This window comes from Pogoniulus pusillus, chromosome 1 (assembly GCF_015220805.1).
Source record: "Pogoniulus pusillus isolate bPogPus1 chromosome 1, bPogPus1.pri, whole genome shotgun sequence".
In the NCBI taxonomy this organism is placed as follows: domain Eukaryota; kingdom Metazoa; phylum Chordata; class Aves; order Piciformes; family Lybiidae; genus Pogoniulus; species Pogoniulus pusillus.
In genome coordinates, this window is record NC_087264.1 from 11,099,601 (window position 1) to 11,123,094 (window position 23,494).

Below are 23,494 nucleotides of genomic sequence, written 5' to 3' on the forward strand. Positions count from 1 at the left end.
CCAGGTTGGAGGGTATGATCAAGCAAATGTGCCCTATGTGTAACACTGACTTATTGTGTATCTTTTGGAAGAAAATCCTTCCTGATATGGAGAGGCAGCTGTGGCTCTATCTCCCTCAAACACTTTTTTGACAGTAGTTTTGGGAGACAATTATTTCCACCACCCTCATCAACATGCCTCACTTGCCCCGTCATATGGCTCCTGCTTCTTTCCAGACAGGCATATCCGCTGCTGCAATGCCTCGGCCATCCTCGGTGGGAGGGTGACAAAGCAGCTGCTGTGCCACCTTTCCATCCCAGGGCTACATGCACCTCTGGAGGCCCTATGGCACGCCTGACCCCGCTTTCCACAAGGGCTGCTGAGAGGCGTGGTGTGAGGGCAGGGCTGGGAACCCATTTGCTATTCGAGAGACTTTTGGACTTAATTCCCAAAAACACGTGGAAATGGACACAAGCCGAGCAGCTGCTGGAAGGGACGAGGCCACTCTCGGCAGATTCATAGCCACAAAATGTTCAGGAGTGTGCAAGTGGGAGGCAGAGAGAGGATGCTTTTCTTTTCTTTTCTTTTCTTTTCTTTTCTTTTCTTTTCTTTTCTTTTCTTTTCTTTTCTTTTCTTTTCTTTTCTTTTCTTTTCTTTTCTTTTCTTTTCTTTTCTTTTCTTTTCTTTTCTTTTCTTTTCTTTTCTTTTCTTTTCTTTTCTTTTCTTTTCTCTTTTCTTTTCTTTTCTTTTTTCTTTTCTCTTTTCTCTTTTCTTTTCTCTTTTCTTTTCTTTTCTCTTTTCTTTTTTCTTTTCTTTTTTCTTTTCTTTTCTTTTCTCTTTTCTTTTCTTTTCTTTTCTTTTCTTTTCTTTTCTTTTCTTTTCTTTTCTTTTCTTTTCTTTTCTTTTCTTTTCTTTTCTTTTCTTTTCTTTTCTCTTTTCTTTTCTTTTCTTTTCTTTTCTTTTCTTTTCTTTTCTTTTCTTTTCTTTTCTTTTCTTTTCTTTTCTTTTCTTTTCTTTTCTTTTCTTTTCTTTTCTTTTCCCTTTCCTTTCCTTTCCCCTTTCCTTTCCTTTCCTTTCCTTTCCTTTCCTTTCCTTTCCTTTCCTTTCCTTTCCTTTCCTTTCCTTTCCTTTCCTTTCCTTTCCTTTCCTTTCCTTTCCTTTCCTTTCCTTTCCTTTCCTTTCCTTTCCTTTCCTTTCCTTTCCTTTCCTTTCCTTTCCTTTCCTTTCCTTTCCTTTCCTTTCCTTTCCTTTCCTTTCCTTTCCCTTTCCTTTCCTTTCCTTTCCCTTTCCTTTTTCCTTTCCCTTTCCCTTTCCTTTTTCCTTTCCCTTTCCCTTTCCTTTTTCCTTTCCCTTTCCCTTTCCTTTTTCCTTTCCCTTTCCCTTTCCTTTTTCCTTTCCCTTTCCCTTTCCTTTTTCCTTTCCCTTTCCCTTTCCTTTTTCCTTTCCCTTTCCCTTTCCTTTTTCCTTTCCCTTTCCCTTTCCTTTTTCCTTTCCCTTTCCCTTTCCTTTTTCCTTTCCCTTTCCCTTTCCTTTTTCCTTTCCCTTTCCCTTTCCTTTTTCCTTTCCCTTTCCCTTTCCTTTTTCCTTTCCCTTTCCCTTTCCTTTTTCCTTTCCCTTTCCCTTTCCTTTTTCCTTTCCCTTTCCCTTTCCTTTTTCTCTTTAGTGTCTTTTGCGGGATTGGCTTTGCTTTTTTAATTTTTATATTTTGCCGCCTCTAATTGTCTCTGAATTGTTTCTTCTTTCAATGAGTTTGTTCGTTGCCCTCCGTTCCCGTCCGGCCCGTTACTGCTACGAGCCAGGGTCAGGCCAGAGGGCGGGACCGGAGGTGCTGCTGGCGCACGGGCGCCTCCCGGCGGCCGCCCGGGGCAGCGCTACGCGGCGTTGAGTGCGCGGCCGCTGCAGCCTCCTGGGGTCTGTGGCCACGTCGCTGTACGGCCGCGGCTGCTCTGCTGCGCGGAGCCCATGCTGGGAAACCGGCCTTACTCCAGCGCTTCTCGCAAGTGAAGGAGTAGCTGCGGTGGCCTGTATCCAGCTACTCCTCCCCCGGCCTCCTCTGGCACTCCCCACAGACCCAAACACCTCATCGTGCTTCCGTGAGCCGTTCCCGCAGCCTACGCCAACTGCCACGGCGTGTGCCTCCCAAACCAAACCCATGACAGAGGTACTGACAGCTTGCTAGGGGCCGCAAGTGGTACTCAGGCTGTGCGTGGGTCAAAAATCTCTCCCTGTTCCCTTCTAATCACCCGACCATCTGCCTAAGCTGTGTCCCGCGGCGTACCAGCGGAGCGGCGCACTGGTGCTGCTGCGGCGCAGGGAGCAGGGTTAGTCCTGGCTGCGATCCCCTGCGCAAGTCCCTGTGCTGCAGCCTGGGGACACGCACGGGGACACGGGCCACTGCTGCTACCAACAAACAAGGGCAAGGGAATGATGTAAAATTCCCAGCGTTGGTGGCTTCTCTGATACTTGAGTGCATGCACTGCACATGGACCTCTCCGTGTCAGCCTTCTGACGGCTCCAGGTGTCTGTGTTAGAGAGCAAAATCTCCTCCCACTAACCAGCTCTTGATCAAGGCAGATAATGTTCGCAGCCAAGCAGAGCAAGTGCCGTGGAGTAAGAAAGGCAGAGTAGTCCAGCCCCCCAGTTTAGAAGGGACGTTGAGATGCTTGAGCGTGTCCAGAGAAGGGTGACGAGGCTGGTGAGAGGCCTTGAGCACAGCCCTACGAGGAGAGGCTGAGGGAGCTGGGATTGGTTAGCCTGGAGAAGAGGAGGCTCAGGGGAGACCTCATTGCTGTGTACAACTACCTGAGGGGTGGTTGTGGCCAGGAGGAGGTTGCTCTCTTCTCTCAGGTGGCCAGCACCAGAACAAGAGGACACAGCCTCAAGCTACGCCAGGGGAGATTTAGGCTGGAGGTGAGGAGAAAGTTCTTCACTGAGAGAGTCATTGGACACTGGAATGGGCTGCCTGGGGAGGTGGTGGAGTCGCCGTCCCTGGGGCAGTTCAAGGCAAGGTTGGACGTGGCACTTGGTGCCATGGTCTAGCCTTGAGCTCTGTGGTAAAGGGTTGGACTTGATGATCTGTGAGGTCTCTTCCAACTCTGATGATACTGTGATACTGTGATGCCGTCCAGTAGTTGTTTGCAAGTTAGGCAGGCAGGCCCCAAGGAGCGGCTGGCCTCTTTGATCCCCGGCTGACAATGGGCTCATGGGAATGAGACGGACAGAAGAAGGTGCCTGTTACACTCCATCGCGCTCACAGCCTGCTATGTGCAAGGCAGGTTGGGTCATGAGTGCAGCCACTCCTTCCCATCATACAGGCATCTGCAGGTTTTCCTGCAGAACTGGTTCTCTGGTATTAGTGATACTGCTGCTTCTGTCTTCCTGTCCCACCCCTCAGCAATGAGGTAAAAAAAGGAACAAGGTGGAGACAATACCATAAAGGACTACCTTAAAAAAAGCAACCGCAGCAGTCAGTGCCTTGTTCTCATGAAGCACCCACCACAGCTCCCCGGTACACATCACTGAGCACCCCCTGAAAAGGCTCTCAGCAACAAACAGGTATCTGCTCTCCCACTTCTCCTCCCACTAGGAACATTCACTTCCCCCTTGGTGACTCAGATAAACCCACTCCCTTACCTGGGAGAAGTCTGTTGACATTACCAAACAGGAAGTCCTCACTGGTTGTCTCATTTCTCTACCACCCACGTACCACAGCCACCTTCACCTTTTGGCTTCCTGCTCACTGACCTGGATCAGGATGCCACCAGCTGTGCCCACCATTCTAAACTTAGCTTTCCTTGTGCCTCCCTCCTGGCTCACATGCTCCTGCCCTACCCCAAGGACAGGTCCTGAGCAGACATTTTACCTGGGTGTCCAAACCTGGCCATACAAAGCTGAAAAGCTGATGGTCTCCAGGTCCATGCCAACGAGGAGATTCACCAGGTTAGTGGGGAGAGGCTGCCTGCACAGCTCCAGAGGCTTCATGTTCACCTCTTGCTTCCTGTGGCAGTAGTTATGCCAGAGTCAAAAGCATTGCTCCTGTCTACAGCATGGACTAGGAAGCTGGCCAGATAGACTCATCACCTGTCATTTTCTTTACTGTTAGCCAACATGGGGAGGACACAGTTAATAGTTTTGCCTACACATTACTGCTTTTATGGTTCTTTTCGTCCCTGGACTCTTGACTTCAGCAAGTTGTGCTACTTGCTAAGAACTTTGGCTCCCCCATTTGCCTGCGAGATGAAGGTGTTGTTCCCCACTGGTTAGGACCCAGCCTGCTTTGCTTGCAGAAAGGTTTCCCCTCCCTTTTTTCTGTATCACTCACTGAGGCGGGGACTTTACTCTTCTGGAGATGGCATGCTCCTGGCAGCAGCCTGGGTGGATGTGGTTGCCACATCATTCTGACCTCACGAGACCTAGCTGGCATCGTTTGTCTCATTTAAACTGGTTCTTCAGATTTTGTTAAAAGTCCACCAGTAGTCTATTACTTTTCCCTTAAAATTACTCCTTTGACATTCTCGATCTCATGCAAGTGAAAACTAAAATCTAAACGTGCTGATCATGGAGAAGGCTTGGAGAATACAAACTCCTGAATTAACTGTCAGGATTCTGAAGGAGGTTATTTAAAATTCCATGGCTTTCCTAATGCTGAACAGGATTTTTCCAGCTCCTGCTTCCTGTTTCTCCTGCTTGCCCACTGACCATAACCACCCTGAACCTCATAGCATGTCCAGCTGGGACTACCAGCTCCCATAGTTTATGATACAGAATATGAACACAGGCTGAAGGAACAATAGAGGCAGGAGATGGAAACCTTTAAACCCAGGCTTCCCAGCTTCAGAGGCCATGTGAAAAACCCAGCATCTCTTTCTTTAGCTTTTTCCTTCTTTCTTTAGTCTTTTCCTATATGTATGACTCTTTTCACCATTTGTATACTTGTAACTTTGTTCATAAGTGTGATTATTGTTTAATTATTAATTAATTAACAATTTTCTGACAACACAGAGATGGGATTCTCCTGGGGAAATAATGCTTTCCTTACATTTCTTTTAAAGATGACAGATGTCTGCCTTAACCACACAGATACAAAGCAAACTTCTTTTATGTCAGTGTTGTTACCTGGGTTTTATTAATAACAGGTAGATATAGAAATCAGGATCAAGCGAAACTTCAGATAATAATGCAACACCCACAAAAACCTCTTATTGAGGAGTTTCTGGTGCTGATGCTTGCATGTATGTATGACTGCAATGTAAAACTGAAATGCCTATGACCCTAGGCTTGGAGCAGAGCCTTGCTTTGCGTCATCTCTCTCCAGCTTGGGAAAAAAAATACAGTGCACAAAACGCATCTGCCACCAGAGTAAAGAGAGCAGATTAGCAGTGGAAAAAAACAGCACTCTCTAGCTCCAGCCTCAAAAAATGCGAGGTTCCTGGGAGCAGGAACAGGCTCTGCAGTGTCTTCCCCCTCCTTGCAGGTGCATGGCTGCCTGTGCTCAAGGACAGCTCTGACATGGTGCAGCCAAGTAACACTGGAACTGAGCAACCCAGAAGGAGCTGTGTGAGAAAGTTAGGAGAAGGTCAGGCTGGGGCCTCCCCTCTCTAACACTCAGACTCAGGCCCTTCTAAAACTTGTGCACCCACATGGGCATGCTTGTGCCCTGCCATGGACTCAGCTGATCCTATCCCTTGTCTTATGGACCTGAATTCCTGGCTTCACCCTGAACCTGCCCTGTCATGACAGATTCATTTGGCCATCACTAGAAGCTAGTGGAATCCCATTCACAGAGACACAGAACACTGCTTTTTTTTGTCTGGAGGCTAACCTACTAAAGAACCTACTATATTACTGCAAGTATAAAAAGTGGTCTGGAAAAGACAGATTAACATTTATTCATTTCCCTGACATTCATCAAACAAGAGGACAGATTAACATTTATTCATTTCCCTGACATTCATCAAACAAGAGGAACTATTTGTTCTGTTTTACTGATGATGATTGGGTGACCTGCTGTTTCTTGGGTTTTTAACCCAAGATATTGAAGGCTTCTAAATTTTTTGCTCTCTGAAAAGCATTAGGAATTGCAGAATTCTACCAAATTAAAAGCAGCATCACCCGAGTGCTGGGGCCATGTCCTTGATACATGCCAACCAAAACAGCTCTAAGGAAACCCTGTAGAAACCTTTGTGCTGGTCAACGTTAGGTAAGGAAGTGACATCCTGGGAGAGCTGGTCAGAGGCCCCAGAACAGCCTGTCACCAGTTTCAGGTTCAGAGACAAACTCTGGCACCTCCACGGCAGCAAGACGATTATCTTTGAAATGGAAAATACAGACAATGACAACAGCTTGGCAAGCATGTAAGTAATCCCGATGGCTCCGACAATTCCCTAAGAAGTAAGCTGAAATTTAGGAGACAAAGGGTATTTCACAGATAAGGCTTTAAAGAGCATTGTTTTCAAGCTGCCTTTTATTGTCTCTACTTCTCTCCTTCTACGGTTTTTTCCCCTATCTTCACGGTTCAGTGCTGTTACTGAATGCCAAGGAGTCAATCTCCAGCAACAGCCCTCCAAAGTTCTTGTAATTAGTTTGAGAAGAAAATAGCTGCCACAGTTTGGAAGACTAATTGGTAGGTGACTACATTTGTTCCATCTTCCCTTGCCATTTCTGTTCACTGATTTCACCGGGAGCGCAGAATTGCTGTGATCTTTATTACTACCCTGTAGCAGGGAGAGGACAGCTTTGTTACAGATCACTACATTAACTACTTCCCAGTGATACTTCTTCTTTCCAAATGTCAAGAACTTGCACAACTGGAACACACCATATACTAAACATTCTTTAATAGAGTTAAAAATCAACACTTTTATCTTCGTGGTACATATGGCCAGCAGCAAATTGACCAAACTACTTGAGTTGGGTGGAGATTAGGATCTTTCAGCAAGCACCTCAACCCAAAGAGCAAGACCAAGCTTAGCGGGGCAGGATTACAGCCTAGGTGGTAATCAGTGCCTCACATGAGTGACTCTGTGGAGCAAACTGCACTCTGTTTAAAGTCTTTGGGGGTGTCAAAGCATAGTTGCAGCTGCTACCACAGTGAGGGGAAATAAAAAGCACTCACATCACATTACTGTGCCTGCTGGAGTCCCTTCACATCACTTTTAGCCATTGTCTCATCGTCTACAAGCCTGAGCTGTACACTCTCAGGAGTAAAGAACATCCTTTCATATAACACACAGCTACCACACCAGCTGAGCCAGGCCCTGGCACCTAATGCTGATTTTGAGGCTCTCATTAATAAAAGTAAAACCTGACAATTCTACTTCCTCTACATACAACAATAAAGATTTCAAACTCTACCTGAAGCCACAGAACTCCTTTCATCTGCTCATGCTGCTGTCCCAAAGAAAGCCATAAGCTGCAAAGGTCCCAGTCATGCTGGACTAAGAGAAGACACTGATCAAGGTTGCTGAGCTGCAGCAGACCTCTAGATTGTGGGATCCTGGAGGGAGATGAAGATTTGTAAAGCCAAAGCTAATGGTCCTGCTGCCAGACTTTCCACCTGCCAAATCACGGCATTCACATTGAGGTTTTGAAACAGAGACTATACGGTATTGAAACAATGCAAATAACCCAGCACTTAATGTGTTCTTTCTAAGTGCCAAGAGTCTCTTTGAAGCTTAAAGCAGATTGGATCTAAACACCAAGTTGCTTTTTGAAGAGGCACTTGTTAATTTTAATCAGATAGCAGCAGCAATAAACTCAGACTCAGGAAACTTGGAAGTCGGATCTATTCCTTCTCTGAAGAAATGCGCACTAAATGATCACTCATTTTATTAACTAGTAGAGTCCTTGGTTAATGATCTAAGAAGGAAACAGTGATGTGTATGGAAAATGGTGTGAGAAGTGTAACTCAGTGCCAGGAATGTCATAGTAGTGGCCTCAGTGCTTCTAGAAGCCTCTCTCATGTCTGAATATGAGGGTAGCATTAGTGGGCTACTACAGACAAGGATATTTTCACTCCCTGCACACCTCCATCATGTCTACCCTAAATCTGTGATATGCTATGACATCATCAGTTCCATGATCCAGTGGAAAACTTTTTTTTTTTTGGCAGATCTATTTCCTAGCTTCCCTACTGGAAAGAACAAGCCTGTCACACTAGTTACTTAAGTCTTGAGGTAGAGAAAGAAAAGAGATTATCCTCATTGGTGACAGCCTACAATCAAGTCTGCCCTAAAATAAAACTAACTACACCCTAGAAGAAATTTCACTTGGTCAGAGCTGGTAGCAGCAAACACCGTGGTCCACGTGCTTCAGCCAGAAACCTTCTGGTCACGTCCTAGAGAGGGTATTAACCCAGATCTGCAAAGCTGCAGCTGCAGCCCATCTGCATGGAACAAGTGATTACTTCGATGAACTGTGCTGACCTACACTAGCTAAGAACCAGGCTCAAAGCATTAGGAGAGGGCACTGCCCATGATGCATAGAACTCTCTGGTGCAGTTTATTCAGCGATCACATTTCCTCGATGTTCCAACTGTGAGCTGCTCCTGGTAAAGAGCAGGGCTTTTCTTTAATCCCTCCACGAACAGGAATTCTGCTCAGAAAAAAGCCAACTCAACCCACCCTCACCCAAAGAACTTGCCCCACCTCCCACTGAAATTGGTGACTACCAGGGAGACACAGCTCTGCAGCACCAATGTGACTGGGAGAGACTGCTGAAGGATTTCCTTTTCTGGGTATTACTAATACTCGACCTGTTGATACAAACAAGCAAGGAGCCCAGGGCTGAAACCTGGCTACCAACCACCATTTTTAACCCTCTCCTCAAGCTTCTGAAACCACCTTTTTGCTTTAGAACAGGTCCAGAGATTATTTTCTCTTGCTACCCACACATTTTTCTACTGTTAAGCTGATGATTTTTGCCTGGTACTAACAGCTATGCTGCATTCCACTGGGATTTGTCAGAGGATCACTCCAGCCTAGCAGGCAAATGTCTGTATGTCAGGTGTGCACTGAAGTATTACATGAAGGAAACATGTCTGCACCAGAAAGGATCTTCTTGAGAGGTCATACAGGCAGGACTAATTCATCTTAAGAGTTCCCCAACAAGCATTAAAACTGACAATTACTTTTGAAATACAAACTTGGCTTAAACAGATCTTTAAAAAAACAAACTCAGGTTTTCTTTTGAAGAAGCCAGGAATAAACCTGTGTTTTATTATAAACATCAAGGTTTTACTGCAGTAGTACAAACATTCATCTAAAGTAAAAGGCTATTCAAATGCTTCATGCTTTTTTGTCACATCTGTTGGTGCTGAGTGACTATGATGCCAGGGCCACCTGTAATGCAAATGCTACAGGTGCAGATTTACATCCCACTGGATTTGGAAGAAAGAACAGTAGTGTCTTGAGCTGCAAACTAACTAGAGCAAGTAAAACCTTCTCTAATTTCTGCTAAAACAGATGTAGTCTACTTGGACTTCAGCAAAGCCTTTGACACTGTCTGCCACAAGAAGCTCCTAGCCAAGCTGGCAGATCATGGTTTGGACAGATTCACTCTGTGCTGGATCAAGAACTGGCTGGATGGCAGAGCTCAGAGAGTGGTGGTGAATGGTGCCACATCCAGTTGGCAGCCAGTCACAAGTGGTGTTCCCCAAGGATCAGTGCTGGGCCCAGTCCTGTTCAATATCTTTATTGATGATCTGGACGAGGGCATTGAGTCCAGCATCAGTAAGTTTGCAGATGACACCAAGCTAGGAGCAGGTGTTGATCTGTTGGAAGGTAGGAGAGCCCTGCAGAGGGACCTGGACAGGCTGGATGGGTGGGCAGAGGCCAATGGGATGAGATTTAACAAGGCCAAGTGCAGGGTTCTGCACTTCGGCCACAATAACCCCAAGCAGTGCTACAGGCTGGGGACTGAGTGGCTGGAGAGCAGCCAGGAGGAAAGGGACCTGGGGGTACTGATAGATAGTAGCTGAACATAAGCCAGCAGTGTGCCCAGGTGGCCAAGAGAGCCAATGGCATCCTGGCCTGCATCAGGAACAGTGTGGCCAGTAGGACAAGGGAGGTTATTCTTCCCCTGTACTCAGCACTGGTCAGGCCACACCTCGAGTACTGTGTCCAGTTCTGGGCCCCTCAATTCAAGAGAGATGTTGAGGTGCTGGAACATGTCCAGAGAAGGGCAACGAGGCTGGTGAGGGGCCTGGAACACAAACCCTTTGAGGAGAGGTTGAGGGAACTGGGCCTGTTTAGCCTGGAGAAGAGGAGGCTCAGGGGTGATCTTATTACTGTCTACAACTACCTGAAGGGGCATTGTAGCCAGGTGGGGGTTGGCCTCTTCTCCCAGGCAACCAGCAATAGAACAAGGGGACACAGTCTCAAGTTGTGCCAGGGTAGGTATAGGCTGGATATTAGGAAGAAGTTCTTCACAGAGAGAGTGATTTCCCATTGGAATGGGCTGCCCAGGGAGGTGGTGGAGGCACCGTCCCTGGGGGTCTTCAAGAAAAGACTGGATGAGGCACTCAGTGCCATGGTCTGGTTGACTGGCTAGGGCTGGGTGATAGGTTGGACTCGATGATCTTGGAGGTCTCTTCCAACCTGGTTGATTCTATGATTCTATGATCTAGGACATGCAGTTCACAGGGCACTGAAGTCCCTCAGAACTTCCAATACTAAATCCCACAAACAACAAAGAAACCAACCAACCCACTCGCCCATGCTGAAGTTTATCATCATTCTTGCCACTCTTGTTTTTCCAGAGAAAAGGCTGAGGGGCAATTAAAAAAAACCAACCAACCAAAAAAAAACCCCAAAAACCAAACCACAACCAACCACACTCTCTGAAACCCCTCACTGACCCACCACTCCTACACCAAAGCCTTTCCCTTCAGCCTGTGACTTACTCTTCTGTTTAGATGGGCTTGGCCTCCTTTCATACACTCATAAGGTACACCTTTGCACTGGCACCTGTAAAAACTCATTCCCACAGCTACAAGGATCAGCTGCAGGGCTGCTATGCTCAAGGTAACATAGTGCCTTTGCACCCCCCAGTCTAGACTGGAGATTTGCTCTGGTATGGTAATGTTGTGTATGAAAACCTCAGAAAAAATAACCCCAACCAAAACCCCACCACCTTATGAATACCAATTTAGTTTTTTGTTAGAGAAAGCCTGCAACGATTGGAATGCAGACAGGTGCCCTTTGCAGTACGCTGACATCTTACAATGCAGATGGAACGGGCTTTGTGCCAGTGTTTCGGAGTTCCACTGTTGAATGAGACAAATAACTCTGAGTCTCTGTTGCATTTCTGTCACTTTTGTCTTGCATGCTTCCAATCGCACTCTTACTCGTGAAAGAAATAAGGGAGTTCGGAGTCACAAATCAAGATTGACCAAAACCAAATCCTTTTATTTCCACAACTGTATAAATGTGCTCCAAGTGTGTGTCCAACACATGTTAGAAAAAACAAAAGAGAACATGCCAGTTGCAAACTAGATCAGTTCACCTATGTGCTGACCCCTTGGTATCAGGCTTAGTTACACAAGACCAGTCACAGTAAAAAGATACATTTTTAGAGTACAAAGAGTAGCAGGATGTTAAGCCATTTCAGCTTGTGCACATACAAATCACACTTCTGGCAGAAAATGCAGAGAAGTTTGCATTATTATGCTGGAAGCTATGTCGCATCACTTTAAATGGCATCAATATCGATATCATCATCTTTGTTTGCAGGCTTCACAGTTTCAACTTTAGGTACACTGGCAGTTGTAGAGTACACCACCTGCGGAGACAAGACACTTTCACTATGGCACCTACTGCCATTAAGCAGACTACAATTTCAGCACCAGGAGTTGCAGCACCTGCCTGCTCAACAGCTTTCCTGCCTACTGCCAGGAGCTGCCTCCAGGAGCTCTGAAATGTACCCACTGCACAGCCCCTCCCAGTGCAGCAGTATTGTACAGAGAGGAAGCCAGAGTTCAGGCATGCCAGAATAACTACACTTTAACATGCAGGATCTCATATCCAAGACAATCCTAGGTAGTACTCAAGAGAAGCAAAACAACTCAACATCCTACGTGCAAAAAAACCCTAAGAACACCCCAAAATATCACTTGGCCAGTCACCTGACATGTAGCTAATAGATGTATCTAGACATAGATCCTGAAGAGCAGTCACTTGCCCTTTATTCAGCTTTTCAACAAGCACCCACCCACTAACTCTTTAAAAGCCAGGGCTTTACACACACCACCTTTTTTTGTCTATCTTCCACTACATGTACTAATCTCTGTGGAAGAGATTGTTACCATTCCACAAACAGAAAAAAGTCACCTCACAATGCACCAAGGTTCAAGATTTAGAAGCATGCAGAAACAGTTCACTCCACAGCCACTGATAGCAAGTGAGCACTGCCTTACCTCTATGTTTTCATCTTCGTCCTCGTCTTCATTCCCGGAAGATTCTTCTTCAGCTTCCTTTAGCCATTTAATAAATGGTTCTGCTTTGACACGGATTTCTTTGGCAAGCTCCCTTGAAACGTATTTTTTTGAGGCCTGAAAGCAAGCACATTTTGCTTCAATATTGGCATGAGTTTGTCGGCTCACACCCAAAATATAGTGAGAGCCTAACTCAGAACTCTAACCTCGCCCCACTGAGCAGCCCATTTTTGAAAGGGAGGTCTCCCCGTAAGTAACTTAGCATACATGAGTCATTTTACGACACCTGCACAGGAAGCTACATCTAAATGGAGTAATCAGATGCACTACAGTGCATTCAGATACTTAGCTGGAGGAATACATGAAATACTACACCTTACCTTTTCTGCCCAGCCAAGAATGACTTCTTCTTCCAGGAGATCTGCATCATACATTTCTTTCAAAATATGTGGTATTTTGGAAAGAAGTTGAGACTGATGCATGGCTACCACACACTCAAAGCCATGAAGAAGGTACTTTTGAGCTTTCTTGTTATTGTGGCAGAACTAGAGTTGTGATAAAAGCAAAAGCAACTAGATTAGCTTAGCTTTTTTTAATCTGCAGGAAGATCTTCTGCTTTCAATTTGACAGTAAAATTTACAACAGTTCATATTAGCTCTCTCAACAGTCTTCTCTAAAGGCTGGTTTGAAACAAATCTACTGAAAGCCCTCTTCCCCATAGCACCAAGCAATCCAGAGTAGAGTTACATGGTTGCTAATACAAGCCAATCCAATAGCCGTTGCACTAAATGCAGAAGAGACTGCTTACACGAAGGAAGTGACGTCTGTATTTCCTGATCTGTTCACGAATCTTTTCGTCAAAAAGGACTTCAGTGAGAACCAGTGCGCCCATGGCCTTTACATCCAGTCTCTCTGCTTCTGCTACAATGTCTTTGTCCGAAGTATCAATGACACCTTCTTCCTTCTTTTTCTATGAAGAACACATACAGATGTTTTAAAGCTCCCAAAGACTGCATCAATGCTTTATCGCACAAACTCTTTCTCTGCCACTAGTGGAACCGGTACTTTTGTTGAAGCTCAAGCAGCTTGCTCTTAGGTCTCCTTACCACTATTTTCTACAACTACAGCAGAGAAGGCTATCAAAATAACCTAAAATTATTTACCTTCACAAAATCAAATAGTAGATTGACTCTCTCCTCCAGTGTTCTTTCCAGGTCTTCACTAAGTGTGAGGTTCTTTGCATGGTCACTGATTTCATCCATTCTACGTCTCTGGGCTTCTTCTGTTGTGTCTTCACCCCAGTCATCATCGTCCTCCTCCTCCTACAAAACAAAACCAAGCCAAACAGGTTCATACTAGAAGCTTAGCAATGAGTGAAATGTTGTTATTATACAGAGACACAAGAGCACTTTTATAAACAGACACTTTCAATTTTTCTCTAAAGAAAAGGTGAACACTACAGTTTGAAAGTCAAAACGTGAAGAAACATGTAGAAAAGAAGCAGTAGAAACTAGACTTGAGTTTGCAGAAACCTACGGAGTTACTTGGAAGTCTAATTTTACTACTCTATCCAGGTCCGCTCGAGATACTCCTTTGTAGAGACCTGGATTGTAAAGGGTTGGCAACTTTTCACTTAGAGCACAAACACCATTACTGAAGAGTTGGTAAAGCAGTTAAGATCTGGATGTAGCAAGGACTTCTGATGCAATGTTGACTTTGAAGGAACACCAGTGATTCAGAAGTTTTAGATCAGATAGAGACACCACACACCCTTATCTCCCCACTTTCCCTTCTACTTACCACAACCTGTGGAGGAGTAATCTCCTCTGGTGGTGGGGGTGGAAGTGTCTCATTGCTGGACACAGAACCATTCTCTTTGTCCTTGCCTTTTCTGTTCTTCTTCTCCTTTTCTTTCTTTCCTGTACCAGTGTCACCACTTTCTGCAAGTGAATTTTAATGTTGCATTCTATGAGCTAAAGAAAACTAAAGTCCCTTTGCTACTACTGCACCTCAGCCAAATTCCTGTGTGGGCTCAGATGCTTTTACTGACAGCAAGTTAGGTCCCATCCCTGAAGACATTCAGGGTGGATGTCCACCCAGGAAACCCTTGGTTCCAGTTAAAAGCCTTGCTTCTTGGGAAGACCCAATGTTGTCAAAGTCTATATAACAGGCAACCTCACAAAAACAGAGACTCCCGGAATAGGTTAGGCTTTTTTTGTTCTAGCAAGCTTAAATTGCAGCAGGCAACTAGATGCTTACTACAGAGTGTTGCTTGCATGAAAGTCAGTTAGCATTTACTACACTGACTTTAATTCCTACCCTTCTACTTCACGCTGACTCAAAAGCAGAACTGTAACTAGCTGACAGCTCTCCTCCTACTGCATTTTGTTCTGCATAGGCAAACTCAACTCCTTCTAAGTACTTCCTTCTACTTAGCAAGGATATAGGACAACAGGACAAGACACTACTCACACTAAACCTATGAACACAGGTACTGTGCTTCATCCTAACCCATACAACTCCAGAACTATGCTAGACCCTTCTTATGCGTTGTCTAGAAACTGTTTTTCTACTTCAGTAACAGCACTCTCAATGAATAAGTTCCCTTTACCCCAACCAAATAAAGGGAACTCACTTACCAGGTGGGTTTTTGAGAATGAACGTGCAGAGTTTATGGTTTGTGTCAAGCATGCCTCGATAGCCACAGGCTTTACAAGAGTTGCCTATAGTTTGTTTCTTAGGATTGACATGCTGTAAAAAAAAACAAAACCCAACCTTCAGTTAACATACCATGTGCAGAACATGAAGCACTGAAGCCTAAACCAGTGTTTACACTTAAATCCACAAAATTAAGACAGGCGTTTGAATATTTTATCACCCCCGCCACAGCAAATTTCGAAGCAGAAACTTAGCCCAGAATTTCTGAACCATTATAAATGCAGAACTTTCCCAGAGATGTGAAAGGTTTTGTACTGTACTTTCTCTTCACTGGTATTCAAGCCAGCTATGAACATTGCTGCACTTTAATAAACATCTAACACAAAGTCTTTCCATTAATACTAAGGGGAGAGCACTCACCAGATCAGTTTCAGGATTCTCACACTCAGGACAGAGAACAAATTTTTTAATGAATCCATCCAACATGTCTTGCAGCTTATTCGCCTCATGAGATCCATTGACAATGTAACGGTCATTCTTAACATCAAACTGGGTCTGTGCTCCCAGCTCACAACCAAAAAATTTGGTAGGATCTGTAAAGAAACTATAATAACCACCAGTGCCCTCACATCTTCAGATTTTTAACAGCAAGTACATGAATAAAAAGAAGCAATGGTCTATTATTTCACCTCGAGATGATCTCATTGCTTTCTCATAAATGTTGAAAGCACAGTATTAACACCTGATTAGGTACCTAACACTACTACTTCAAATGTAACAGAACAAAAAAATGCCATCACTCCAGACTACTTACACGTTGGAGGCCGATTAAGCGCCTTTGCAACGTCAACCATGTTGACTATAACTGTCTTTATTCCATTTCCTTTGCCCTCCACCTAAATAAAAAACAAAGCAGAGATAGCAATTACAACAGCCTTTTTACATGTATAAAAGTTCTGCTGTTTTTAAGTGTGTATTCCTACTGTACATTAGCGTGGTGTCTTGCCCTTTCGCTACCTAAATATTATCACTATCTCACACCTCTCTTCTTCTATCAAGACAACAAAGTAGTGTGAAACACTACCTACCTACCAACGTTCAGTAAGTTACCTTGGCAATCAGACGGGGCATTTTGTAGCGATAGAACTGATCTGAAACACTGCGGTTGACGTTGACAGACATTTTTCCTTATTAGTAGCTTTATCAATAAGATGAAGAGATCTTTGATTGCAGTTTTTTGGTATCTTCTGTCTGGAGAAGACGGGATGACATAAACGACTGCAAGAGTTCTCGGTCTCTGACATGAAAAAATTTTCGCCACCGAGGCTGTAAGGTTCTTGCTTGTATGCTATGTTTCCCCAATACAGGTACCAGTGGCTGCGCAACAGCTCTGCAAGCATTAATAAACAGATACAAAACCAAGTTTAACTTAACATGCACCAATGATATCTTGCTATAGAGCTCTATGATACATTTCAAACTGCAGGGCAGAGTTAATCAGGAGAAAGTATCTGGAAGAGCTTTAAATTTCACTGCACAAACCTATCACATACAAACTCTGTCACTGTGTAAAGAAATTCAATACGAAGCAGCAGTAATCTGTATACATATTACACACAACTTACCATTTTTTTTTAAATGGGAGTGGAGAAGAATTGAGAATTAGGTAATTCTCCCATGGATTCTTATAGCAGCTTCAGATTGAGTCCTGACTTAACAATAAGCCTGATAAAGTCTGACTTAAATTGCTTCCCTGTACAAAGCCTACTGATGCAGAAGTATAGAACAATGCTTTCCCAGTTTTTTTTCTTAGGGGAGGGAGGATGAATCCTATTATTAAAGTTGCCTTGAGCAGTATATGCATATTTAACATGTGCCTCTATAATCAGATCCAAGTAGCTAAGCCACAATTGGCTTGACTACGCAGGCAACCCTGACTGCAGCACGTGTGTTATGACACGTCATCATGTTGTTATCATTAATGACAGAAGCACTGACGCATTAAAATAACTTTATTAGTATTTATGCGTGAGAGTACAACTATTGGTTCCACACACTTCTGACTGCCTCTGGTCAGGCTTACAGTTTCTTTATTCAAGAAGCAAGCAGATCCGTACGTGCCTTGTGTGTTTTGTGCTTCCTCAGCACAAAGTACATTGTGGACTTTGTTCCCTAAGACGTCTAAAACGAGCCACCATATGACCTGACCACGTGCTTGCAGAAGCACAGAGGAACCAGGTATCTCCATGACTGGGCTCTCGGACGGAACTCGCGATTTCCCCTCCTTCCAGATTACAGCTTTTGTCTGCTGTAGACTAAAGCTCCCTCTCCTGGTCCCTAAGACACTTCATCTCAAGCGCCACCCGCCGCCTCTTCCCCACCCCCCCCGCCAAACGCTATACGCGGAAGAAAAAGCGGGAAGGCAAGAGACTCCTTGCTTCAAAGCAAAGCTTCGTTTCCCTGCCCGCCCCCCTCCCCCCAATCCTGTGATGAGTCATAAATGCAGCAATTAAGGACTGAGTCAGCCCTAAAGAGATGGGGGGGAAGTCACCTACAGCCACGCATGCGCTCTCCAGTCGCGGGAGGGGGACAATCCACAGCTGCTGCCCCCCTCCTCGCCTTCCCCCGCCCCGCGTCCCTGGGGCTACACCTCGAAGAGCAAGCGCACCCCCTCCACCCACCAAGGCCCCGGGGCGGGTTCGTAACTGCGCCACAGCTCCCGCGCCGCCGCCCCCTCCCCGGCCGCCCACAGCGCGGGGAGGTGCGGCCCCATCCTCCGCCATCTTGTCTCCTCGCATGGCAGCGGTAAGGCATTAAGAGATAAAAAAATAACCCCCAAAACCCAATAAAAAGGAAAAAAAACCCACAGCCACCAAACAAGTGCAACTGAAGCTTTCGAGCATTTAGGGTTTTTGCCTTTCTTTTCTTCGCTTCTCTCCTTCCTCTCACAGACCTCACACGCTTCGTTACACAAAACCTCTTCTACTATCCACCATTTACCGACAACACGACGCGGTCCTGCCTAAGCCACCCACTCACTTCCCTCAACTTCCAGGACTTGAGACCTCCTCTCAATTTCCTCTGCCCTCATCCACCCTTGCCTAGCGTCAAGACTCACCGTTTTCGTCCAATAAAGACATAAACCCAACGCTGCTCGCCCCGGGCTGCGACGAAGCCAAGTGTGCGAGGAGAACAGGGCCGTGGGGGCGCTTATATCCAGACGGAGAGGGAGGCGGAGGCGGACGCCGCTGCCTCCGGGTCCCGGCGTCCTGAGGCAGGCGGTTTCAGCAGGGACAGCAGTGCCGGGCAATCTGCAGGCAAGACACAATCAAGGGCATCGTTAGTGGCGACACCTGGGTGGAGAGGAAGGGGAAGGAAGTGGAAGAAAAGGGAAGGGGGGAGGGAGAGGCGGCGCCGGCAAGGAGCTCAGGCAGAAAGAGGCAGCTGATGGAACCCCAGCAATGGCTTCCCAGTACTCACCTCTAGAATGTTCTCGCTCTGACTGAACAACGCCAAAGCTGGGATCAATCAGCCAGCGGCGTGCCCCGCCTCCCAACCGCGCCATTGGCTCGTCTCTGGCCTTGGGGCGAAGCTATTGGCTGGCGGATGGACATCCCCCTCATCTACTGGCGATGATCACCATCAATCAAGACGCTCTAGCTTAGCCTCCCTCCTCTTCTGCCCTTCCCCCTCCGATGCCCCAAAGGACATCGCGTCTACACTGAGGGGGTCTCGCGAGAGCGCCTTGCTGGCTGGAGCTGGGGGAGGCGCGGGAGCTGGCGGAGCCTGAGTCAGTGCGGCAAGGGCGGGGGTGGCGATGGCTGCGGTCGCGGCCGTGTGGTCGGGGAGTTCCAGCAGCACTCGGCCTCCCCGGCCTCCCTGCTGGGTGTGCTGAGAGATTTCTCCCTGTTCCCAAGCTGCTCTTAGCGGCGCTTCGCGCCCTGCTGCAGGAGCGGACCTCGGCTGCTTCTTAGAGCTGCTAAGCTTCGCTGGGCAGCGATCGGGATGCCCCGAGGCCTAGAGGGGCCCCTTGAGTTTGCGCCGGGAAGTCCGGCTCCCTGCTGTCATGGTGTACACTTAAACGGCGCGGAGCAGGCCCCATTGGAGGCCGCGCTCCCACTGCCCGGGGCCGCCAGCCCAGGCCGGAGCTGGGGAGAGGCGTTCGGGGCTGTGCCTCTGAGGGAGGCAGTGTGTGCAGTGCTGTAGAATGAACGTTTGGGTTGTGACTCGTAATAGAGTGGCAATGACCGAATGCTTGCCATCACGGCAACTATTTTACGAATAATTTGAAGTAATTAAGTTGCTGAATAAGTGTTGGTTTTCCTGTACAGCCTGCTTTCAGCGTGCAGGAAGGACCCTGTTATTTAACTTCAGTGTCATAAAGACTCGTTTGGATACCTGTGAATGCTTGGACTTCCTTATAGAAAGATGACACGTTCAGTATGAGCATACACTTTGTGCTTAATGTAAAATACTGACAGCCCTCGGTTGAGTTTGGAACCTGGATGACATACATGTTTGAATTCTTAGTCAATTAAAAGGCAGAAAACCGGTTCTTTCTTCCCTGTGCTCTGTTTTTCACCAAAGATCAATAATGTTCAAGAACTTTTGATTTTTATCGATAGAGCAATGAACCAACTCTCATACCGCTACAAACACTACTCATCAGAACGGGACTCCTTGGTTCCCGTCATTGTGTCTTACTGAGTAATGTAAAGCTTCTCGATAACTGTGTGGGTGTATAGAGGAAAACAGGGAATGAACATAAAAATAGTGATGTTTAGTAATGTAATATACTCTCTGTCTCTTCCTGCCTGAAGTTAGTTTTGAAATGTAGGTTGCAGGCTGACTGTGATGATGTAGCTGTGGTCAAAGGAAGCACACCTCTCGTTTAACCTTCAAGTGTGTCTTGAAAAATTTTGGAGTGCTCTGCGGAAGAACTGCATTCAAATACAGAAGTGACTGATAAGTCAGTTTTTCTTAGGAGTTACAAAAGCATGGCTATTATTACACTTCTGGTTAGACAAAATAATAAAAACCTGTTCCCTTAGCTGGAGCAACCAGAGAAAAATGTGCACTTCTCTGTGCTTTCTAAAGAGCCTTCAGCATGATGGCTGCTGCCTTAGTTTTATGTCTCAGGCTTTAGAATAGCAGATCTTTGTAGCCAGGATACCACTCTGTAAAACATTATATGAGTCTGCCTTGGACTTCACTGTCTGCATTTGAAAAAGTTAATTTTTTTTCAGGATCAGGAGATTTTAAGTGGTGCCCAAAGATAGGACAAGGGGTAAAAGGTACCAACCTGAATAGAAGAAATTCCATCTAAACTTGAGGAGGAACTTTAATTTAAGGGTGATGGAGTACTGGAACAGGTCACCCAGGGAGGAATGGAGTCATCTCTTGAGAGATTCCAAAGATGTCTGGATGTGTACCTGTGTGACCTCCAGGTGAATCTACCATGGCAGAGGGGTTGGATTCCATGATCTCTCCAGAGGTCCCATCCAACCCCACTGTTCTGTGATTCTGTGATCTTGGAGATACACACTTTGTGAAATGCCTTCCTTTCCATGATTTGTAACATTACCATTCTTGTTAGCTATCATTACTAGTTCAGGAATTAGTAAGAGGAAAAAAAAGAGAGCAAGTGTATGATGTAAATGCACATACAGCTATTATTTATGCTAAAATCTCCCAGCTAGTGTTTGAGCAGGAGAGTCCTGAAATGACTTAGTGTAGGCTGACAGCGTGAGGCAGAGTCTGCTCCAGATTTGCTACCACCTCAGTGTACACAATAAGAGGGGAGTCTGGGTCTGACTCTCCAGTTAGCTCTGCTCTATATGGAACCCACACACTGGGTCATCTGCTTGGGTCACTACTGTGCTTTACCAACGCTGTATCTGTCACCAGGTATGTTCACCATGTTGTATTAAACAGAGCACCATCAAATCTAAAGGGCCTGATGTCACTTTTGCTTTAATGAATAAGGCTTCAGTGAGCAGAGTATCCTGGCTCTGGCTATTTGCTGGAATACCCTTTTAAAAATAAAGGTAGTAATGGATCTTTTCTTAGACTAATTGGTACATCTGGAGAAACTAGCAAGCTTCCTGAAGAGCTAATACCTGACCATGTGGCCTGAGAGAAGAGCTAAAGGCTGTCATGTGCATCACTGAATTTTAAGCAGTGCTATTGTGTGCAGTGTACTAGGAAAGTGGGTGTTGAGGCCATCAGGCTGCATGTACTGCATGGCCATTTGAATGGTCTCACTGTGTTTGCTGGGATATCATGGATATTCATTGTAGTATTTATTTTCAGCAGGAACAGGAATTGCTCTGCATGTTTTTTACCCTTCCAGTGTACATTTAGCATTGCATGTGTCTGGTTCTTTGCTGTGGAAGCTGTCTGTTGGGAATTTTTTAGACAGTAGTTGGTTGAAAGAACAAAATAAAATATCCCTTTGAGCAATTAAAAGCAGGCTGTCTGCATTTAAAAAGACAAGCAAACAAAGGCGAACTCACACAAATAAATGAAGAGTGCAAATGGGGTGGAAGTACAATCAGGAGGTGCGTTCAGCACAGCACAGTTTGGAGGGCTGTGAAAGTGGGATGACCCTGACCTAAGGATCTGTCTTTTTCCTCTGTGTGTCAGCTCTAGGTGAAAATGTTTGTGATAGGAATTGGAGAAGCCCAGTTTCCTTAGTTTTTCCAGGTAGCAGCTTTGGCCACAGGCCTAATGGACAACCACTACCATTACCCAGCAGTTCCATGCTTGTGGTTGGCAAATCTGCCTGCTACATTTATATGGTTGCTGAGAAGTGGGTGTGGAAGAAATCCCTGGGGGAATACAGCTTCCAGCTGACAACGTGTCATCAAAGCTGGCTGCCTGTTCATTATGCCCAGTAGCAACCACCTTATTTACATCTCCCCACTACTTGTCATAGGCTTCAGACATCAAAATCTGTCTGCTTGTGCATTAAGTATCTCTTCCAGTATCATTTTAGCAATTTATGATTCATTTCCATTTCATTAAAGAAATTGCTCAGATCCACTGCAGCCATTGTGTGCTTTGCCGTTGCCTTCACATACACATCCACTCTTTGGCCACTGATGGTCTGGCAGCCAGTGTTGTGATTATTGGTACTGATTTCCCAGAAGATGTTAACTCTAAGTAGCAAAGAAGAGTAATGAATGCTTAGAGTTACTTATTGACTTAACTTTAAGAGCAAGGTATGGTAGCCACTGGTTTTGAGAGCCCATCTCCTGAATATCCTCTCAGTTAGGGGAGACATTGGAGATCTTAAGTGCACTCAAAGCACTTCTTTTGTGGGCTGTTGAGCTAGTTTCTAAGTGTCTCCACTGCTGGTTACTAAATGTTTTACTCTTTTCAGCTTATTTGAGTGTGGAGGAGTTTCTTTGCTTTAGAATAATACAAGGGCATTGCTAGAGAGAACTGGGGTTTGGAGGCATTCCTGGGGCCCAGCTAGGGTTTCCATTTGCACTTTTACTGGCAGATCTAGTACAGGAGAAGGTATCTCTGATGCTTATGCTGATACCAAAGGAAAATTGTGTTTTAAAGGCAGAGGAAAATTTTACTCTTCTCCAGACTTAAACTTTTGAAGGTGCTGCTTGGCGAAAGGTCAGAGCTGTGCATTTGAAAACAGACAGACATAGCAGAAAAGATTTTTGTCTCTGAAGTCTGATTTTAGCTCTCTTACAGAGTTGCTCCTCTTGGAAAAGTGAAGGTATTTTGCAGAGCAATGTAGGTTTTGTAGTGGATAATACTGGATTTGTAGGTTGTAATTCAGAACTTGCTGGTTGTTTGGTCTGCTTTGCTTTGAGCTTGAGTACAGCTGATGTGGGCTTCCTAATGAAACTACAGGGATTACCTTTTGTAATGAAGCAAATAATAGATGACTGTGACACAGTGCTGAAGTCTTTGAATGCTCTGGTGGTTTGCAGCTCAAATATTGATATTGCTAGAGTAAATAATTTGCCAAAAAATGAAAAAGAGGAGTGGTACTCAAAGGAAGAAAATGGAAGCGGAAACTTCATTCCATGATTTTCACATGCCAAGTGTTATGTATGCTTAGGATGTTACACAGACTAGTAGCTATTAAAATAGCTGGTAACACATGTGGTTTGCAAGTGTGGTGTAATGAGTTGTCTGGTTTTGACTGATGTGGATTCTATGATAGCTAATAAAAGCTGCCTTGAAGCACTGATGATGTTCGCTGTACCCATCTATCCATGCCTCGCGTACCCAAATGTCTGTATCTGAAATTATCCAGGGTGGTCAGGAGCAGGTAGATGAGGTTGAAGAGACAGGCACGTGTGTGCATATACACAGATGCACGCACCACAGTCACACAAATCTTACTTGTCCTAAGAAGTAAGGCTAAAAATACCCTTGAATGTGAATCCACATCAAACA

General features: G+C 45.4%; 2 protein-coding genes and 1 non-coding gene across 3 annotated transcripts in view; 1 reads left to right on the forward strand and 2 right to left on the reverse strand.

The window, feature by feature from the left end:
* Positions 1–11,357: 11,357 nt before the first annotated feature.
* Positions 11,358–18,276, reverse strand: EIF5 (eukaryotic translation initiation factor 5). The gene is made up of 11 exons (XM_064167752.1): positions 18,186–18,276; positions 16,178–16,457; positions 15,882–15,963; positions 15,488–15,660; positions 15,049–15,160; positions 14,210–14,349; positions 13,573–13,731; positions 13,218–13,379; positions 12,790–12,954; positions 12,392–12,526; positions 11,358–11,757 (listed from the first exon to the last, which is right to left on the reverse strand). Exons 2-11 carry the CDS (start codon positions 16,247–16,249, stop codon positions 11,668–11,670), a joined length of 1,290 nt encoding a protein of 429 aa, XP_064023822.1. The 5' UTR covers positions 16,250–16,457; positions 18,186–18,276; the 3' UTR covers positions 11,358–11,667.
* LOC135181125 (small nucleolar RNA SNORA28) lies at positions 14,558–14,683 on the reverse strand. Its single transcript, XR_010304746.1, has one exon. It is a non-coding gene; the product is annotated as a small nucleolar RNA SNORA28 (small nucleolar RNA).
* A 384-nt stretch (positions 18,277–18,660) lies between the features above and the next one.
* LOC135173187 (uncharacterized) overlaps positions 18,661–23,494 on the forward strand; it is a 57,615-nt gene continuing 52,781 nt past the window's right edge. Inside the window, exon 1 of the mRNA XM_064145688.1 lies at positions 18,661–18,857. The gene's annotated coding sequence lies outside the window, so the exon portion shown is untranslated. The remainder of the gene's footprint in view (positions 18,858–23,494) is intronic.

Bases quoted from the DNA above. Each gene is read 5' to 3' on its own strand.
- EIF5 (XM_064167752.1), bottom strand. From the start codon at position 16,249: ATGTCTGTCAACGTCAACCGCAGTGTTTCAGATCAGTTCTATCGCTAC. The intron at 12,955-13,217 runs GTAAGCAGTCTC...TCACAACTCTAG, and splicing joins ACAGACGTCACTTCCTTCGT to TTCTGCCACAATAACAAGAA. The intron at 12,527-12,789 runs GTAAGGTGTAGT...GCTTGCTTTCAG, and splicing joins TTCTTGGCTGGGCAGAAAAG to GCCTCAAAAAAATACGTTTC.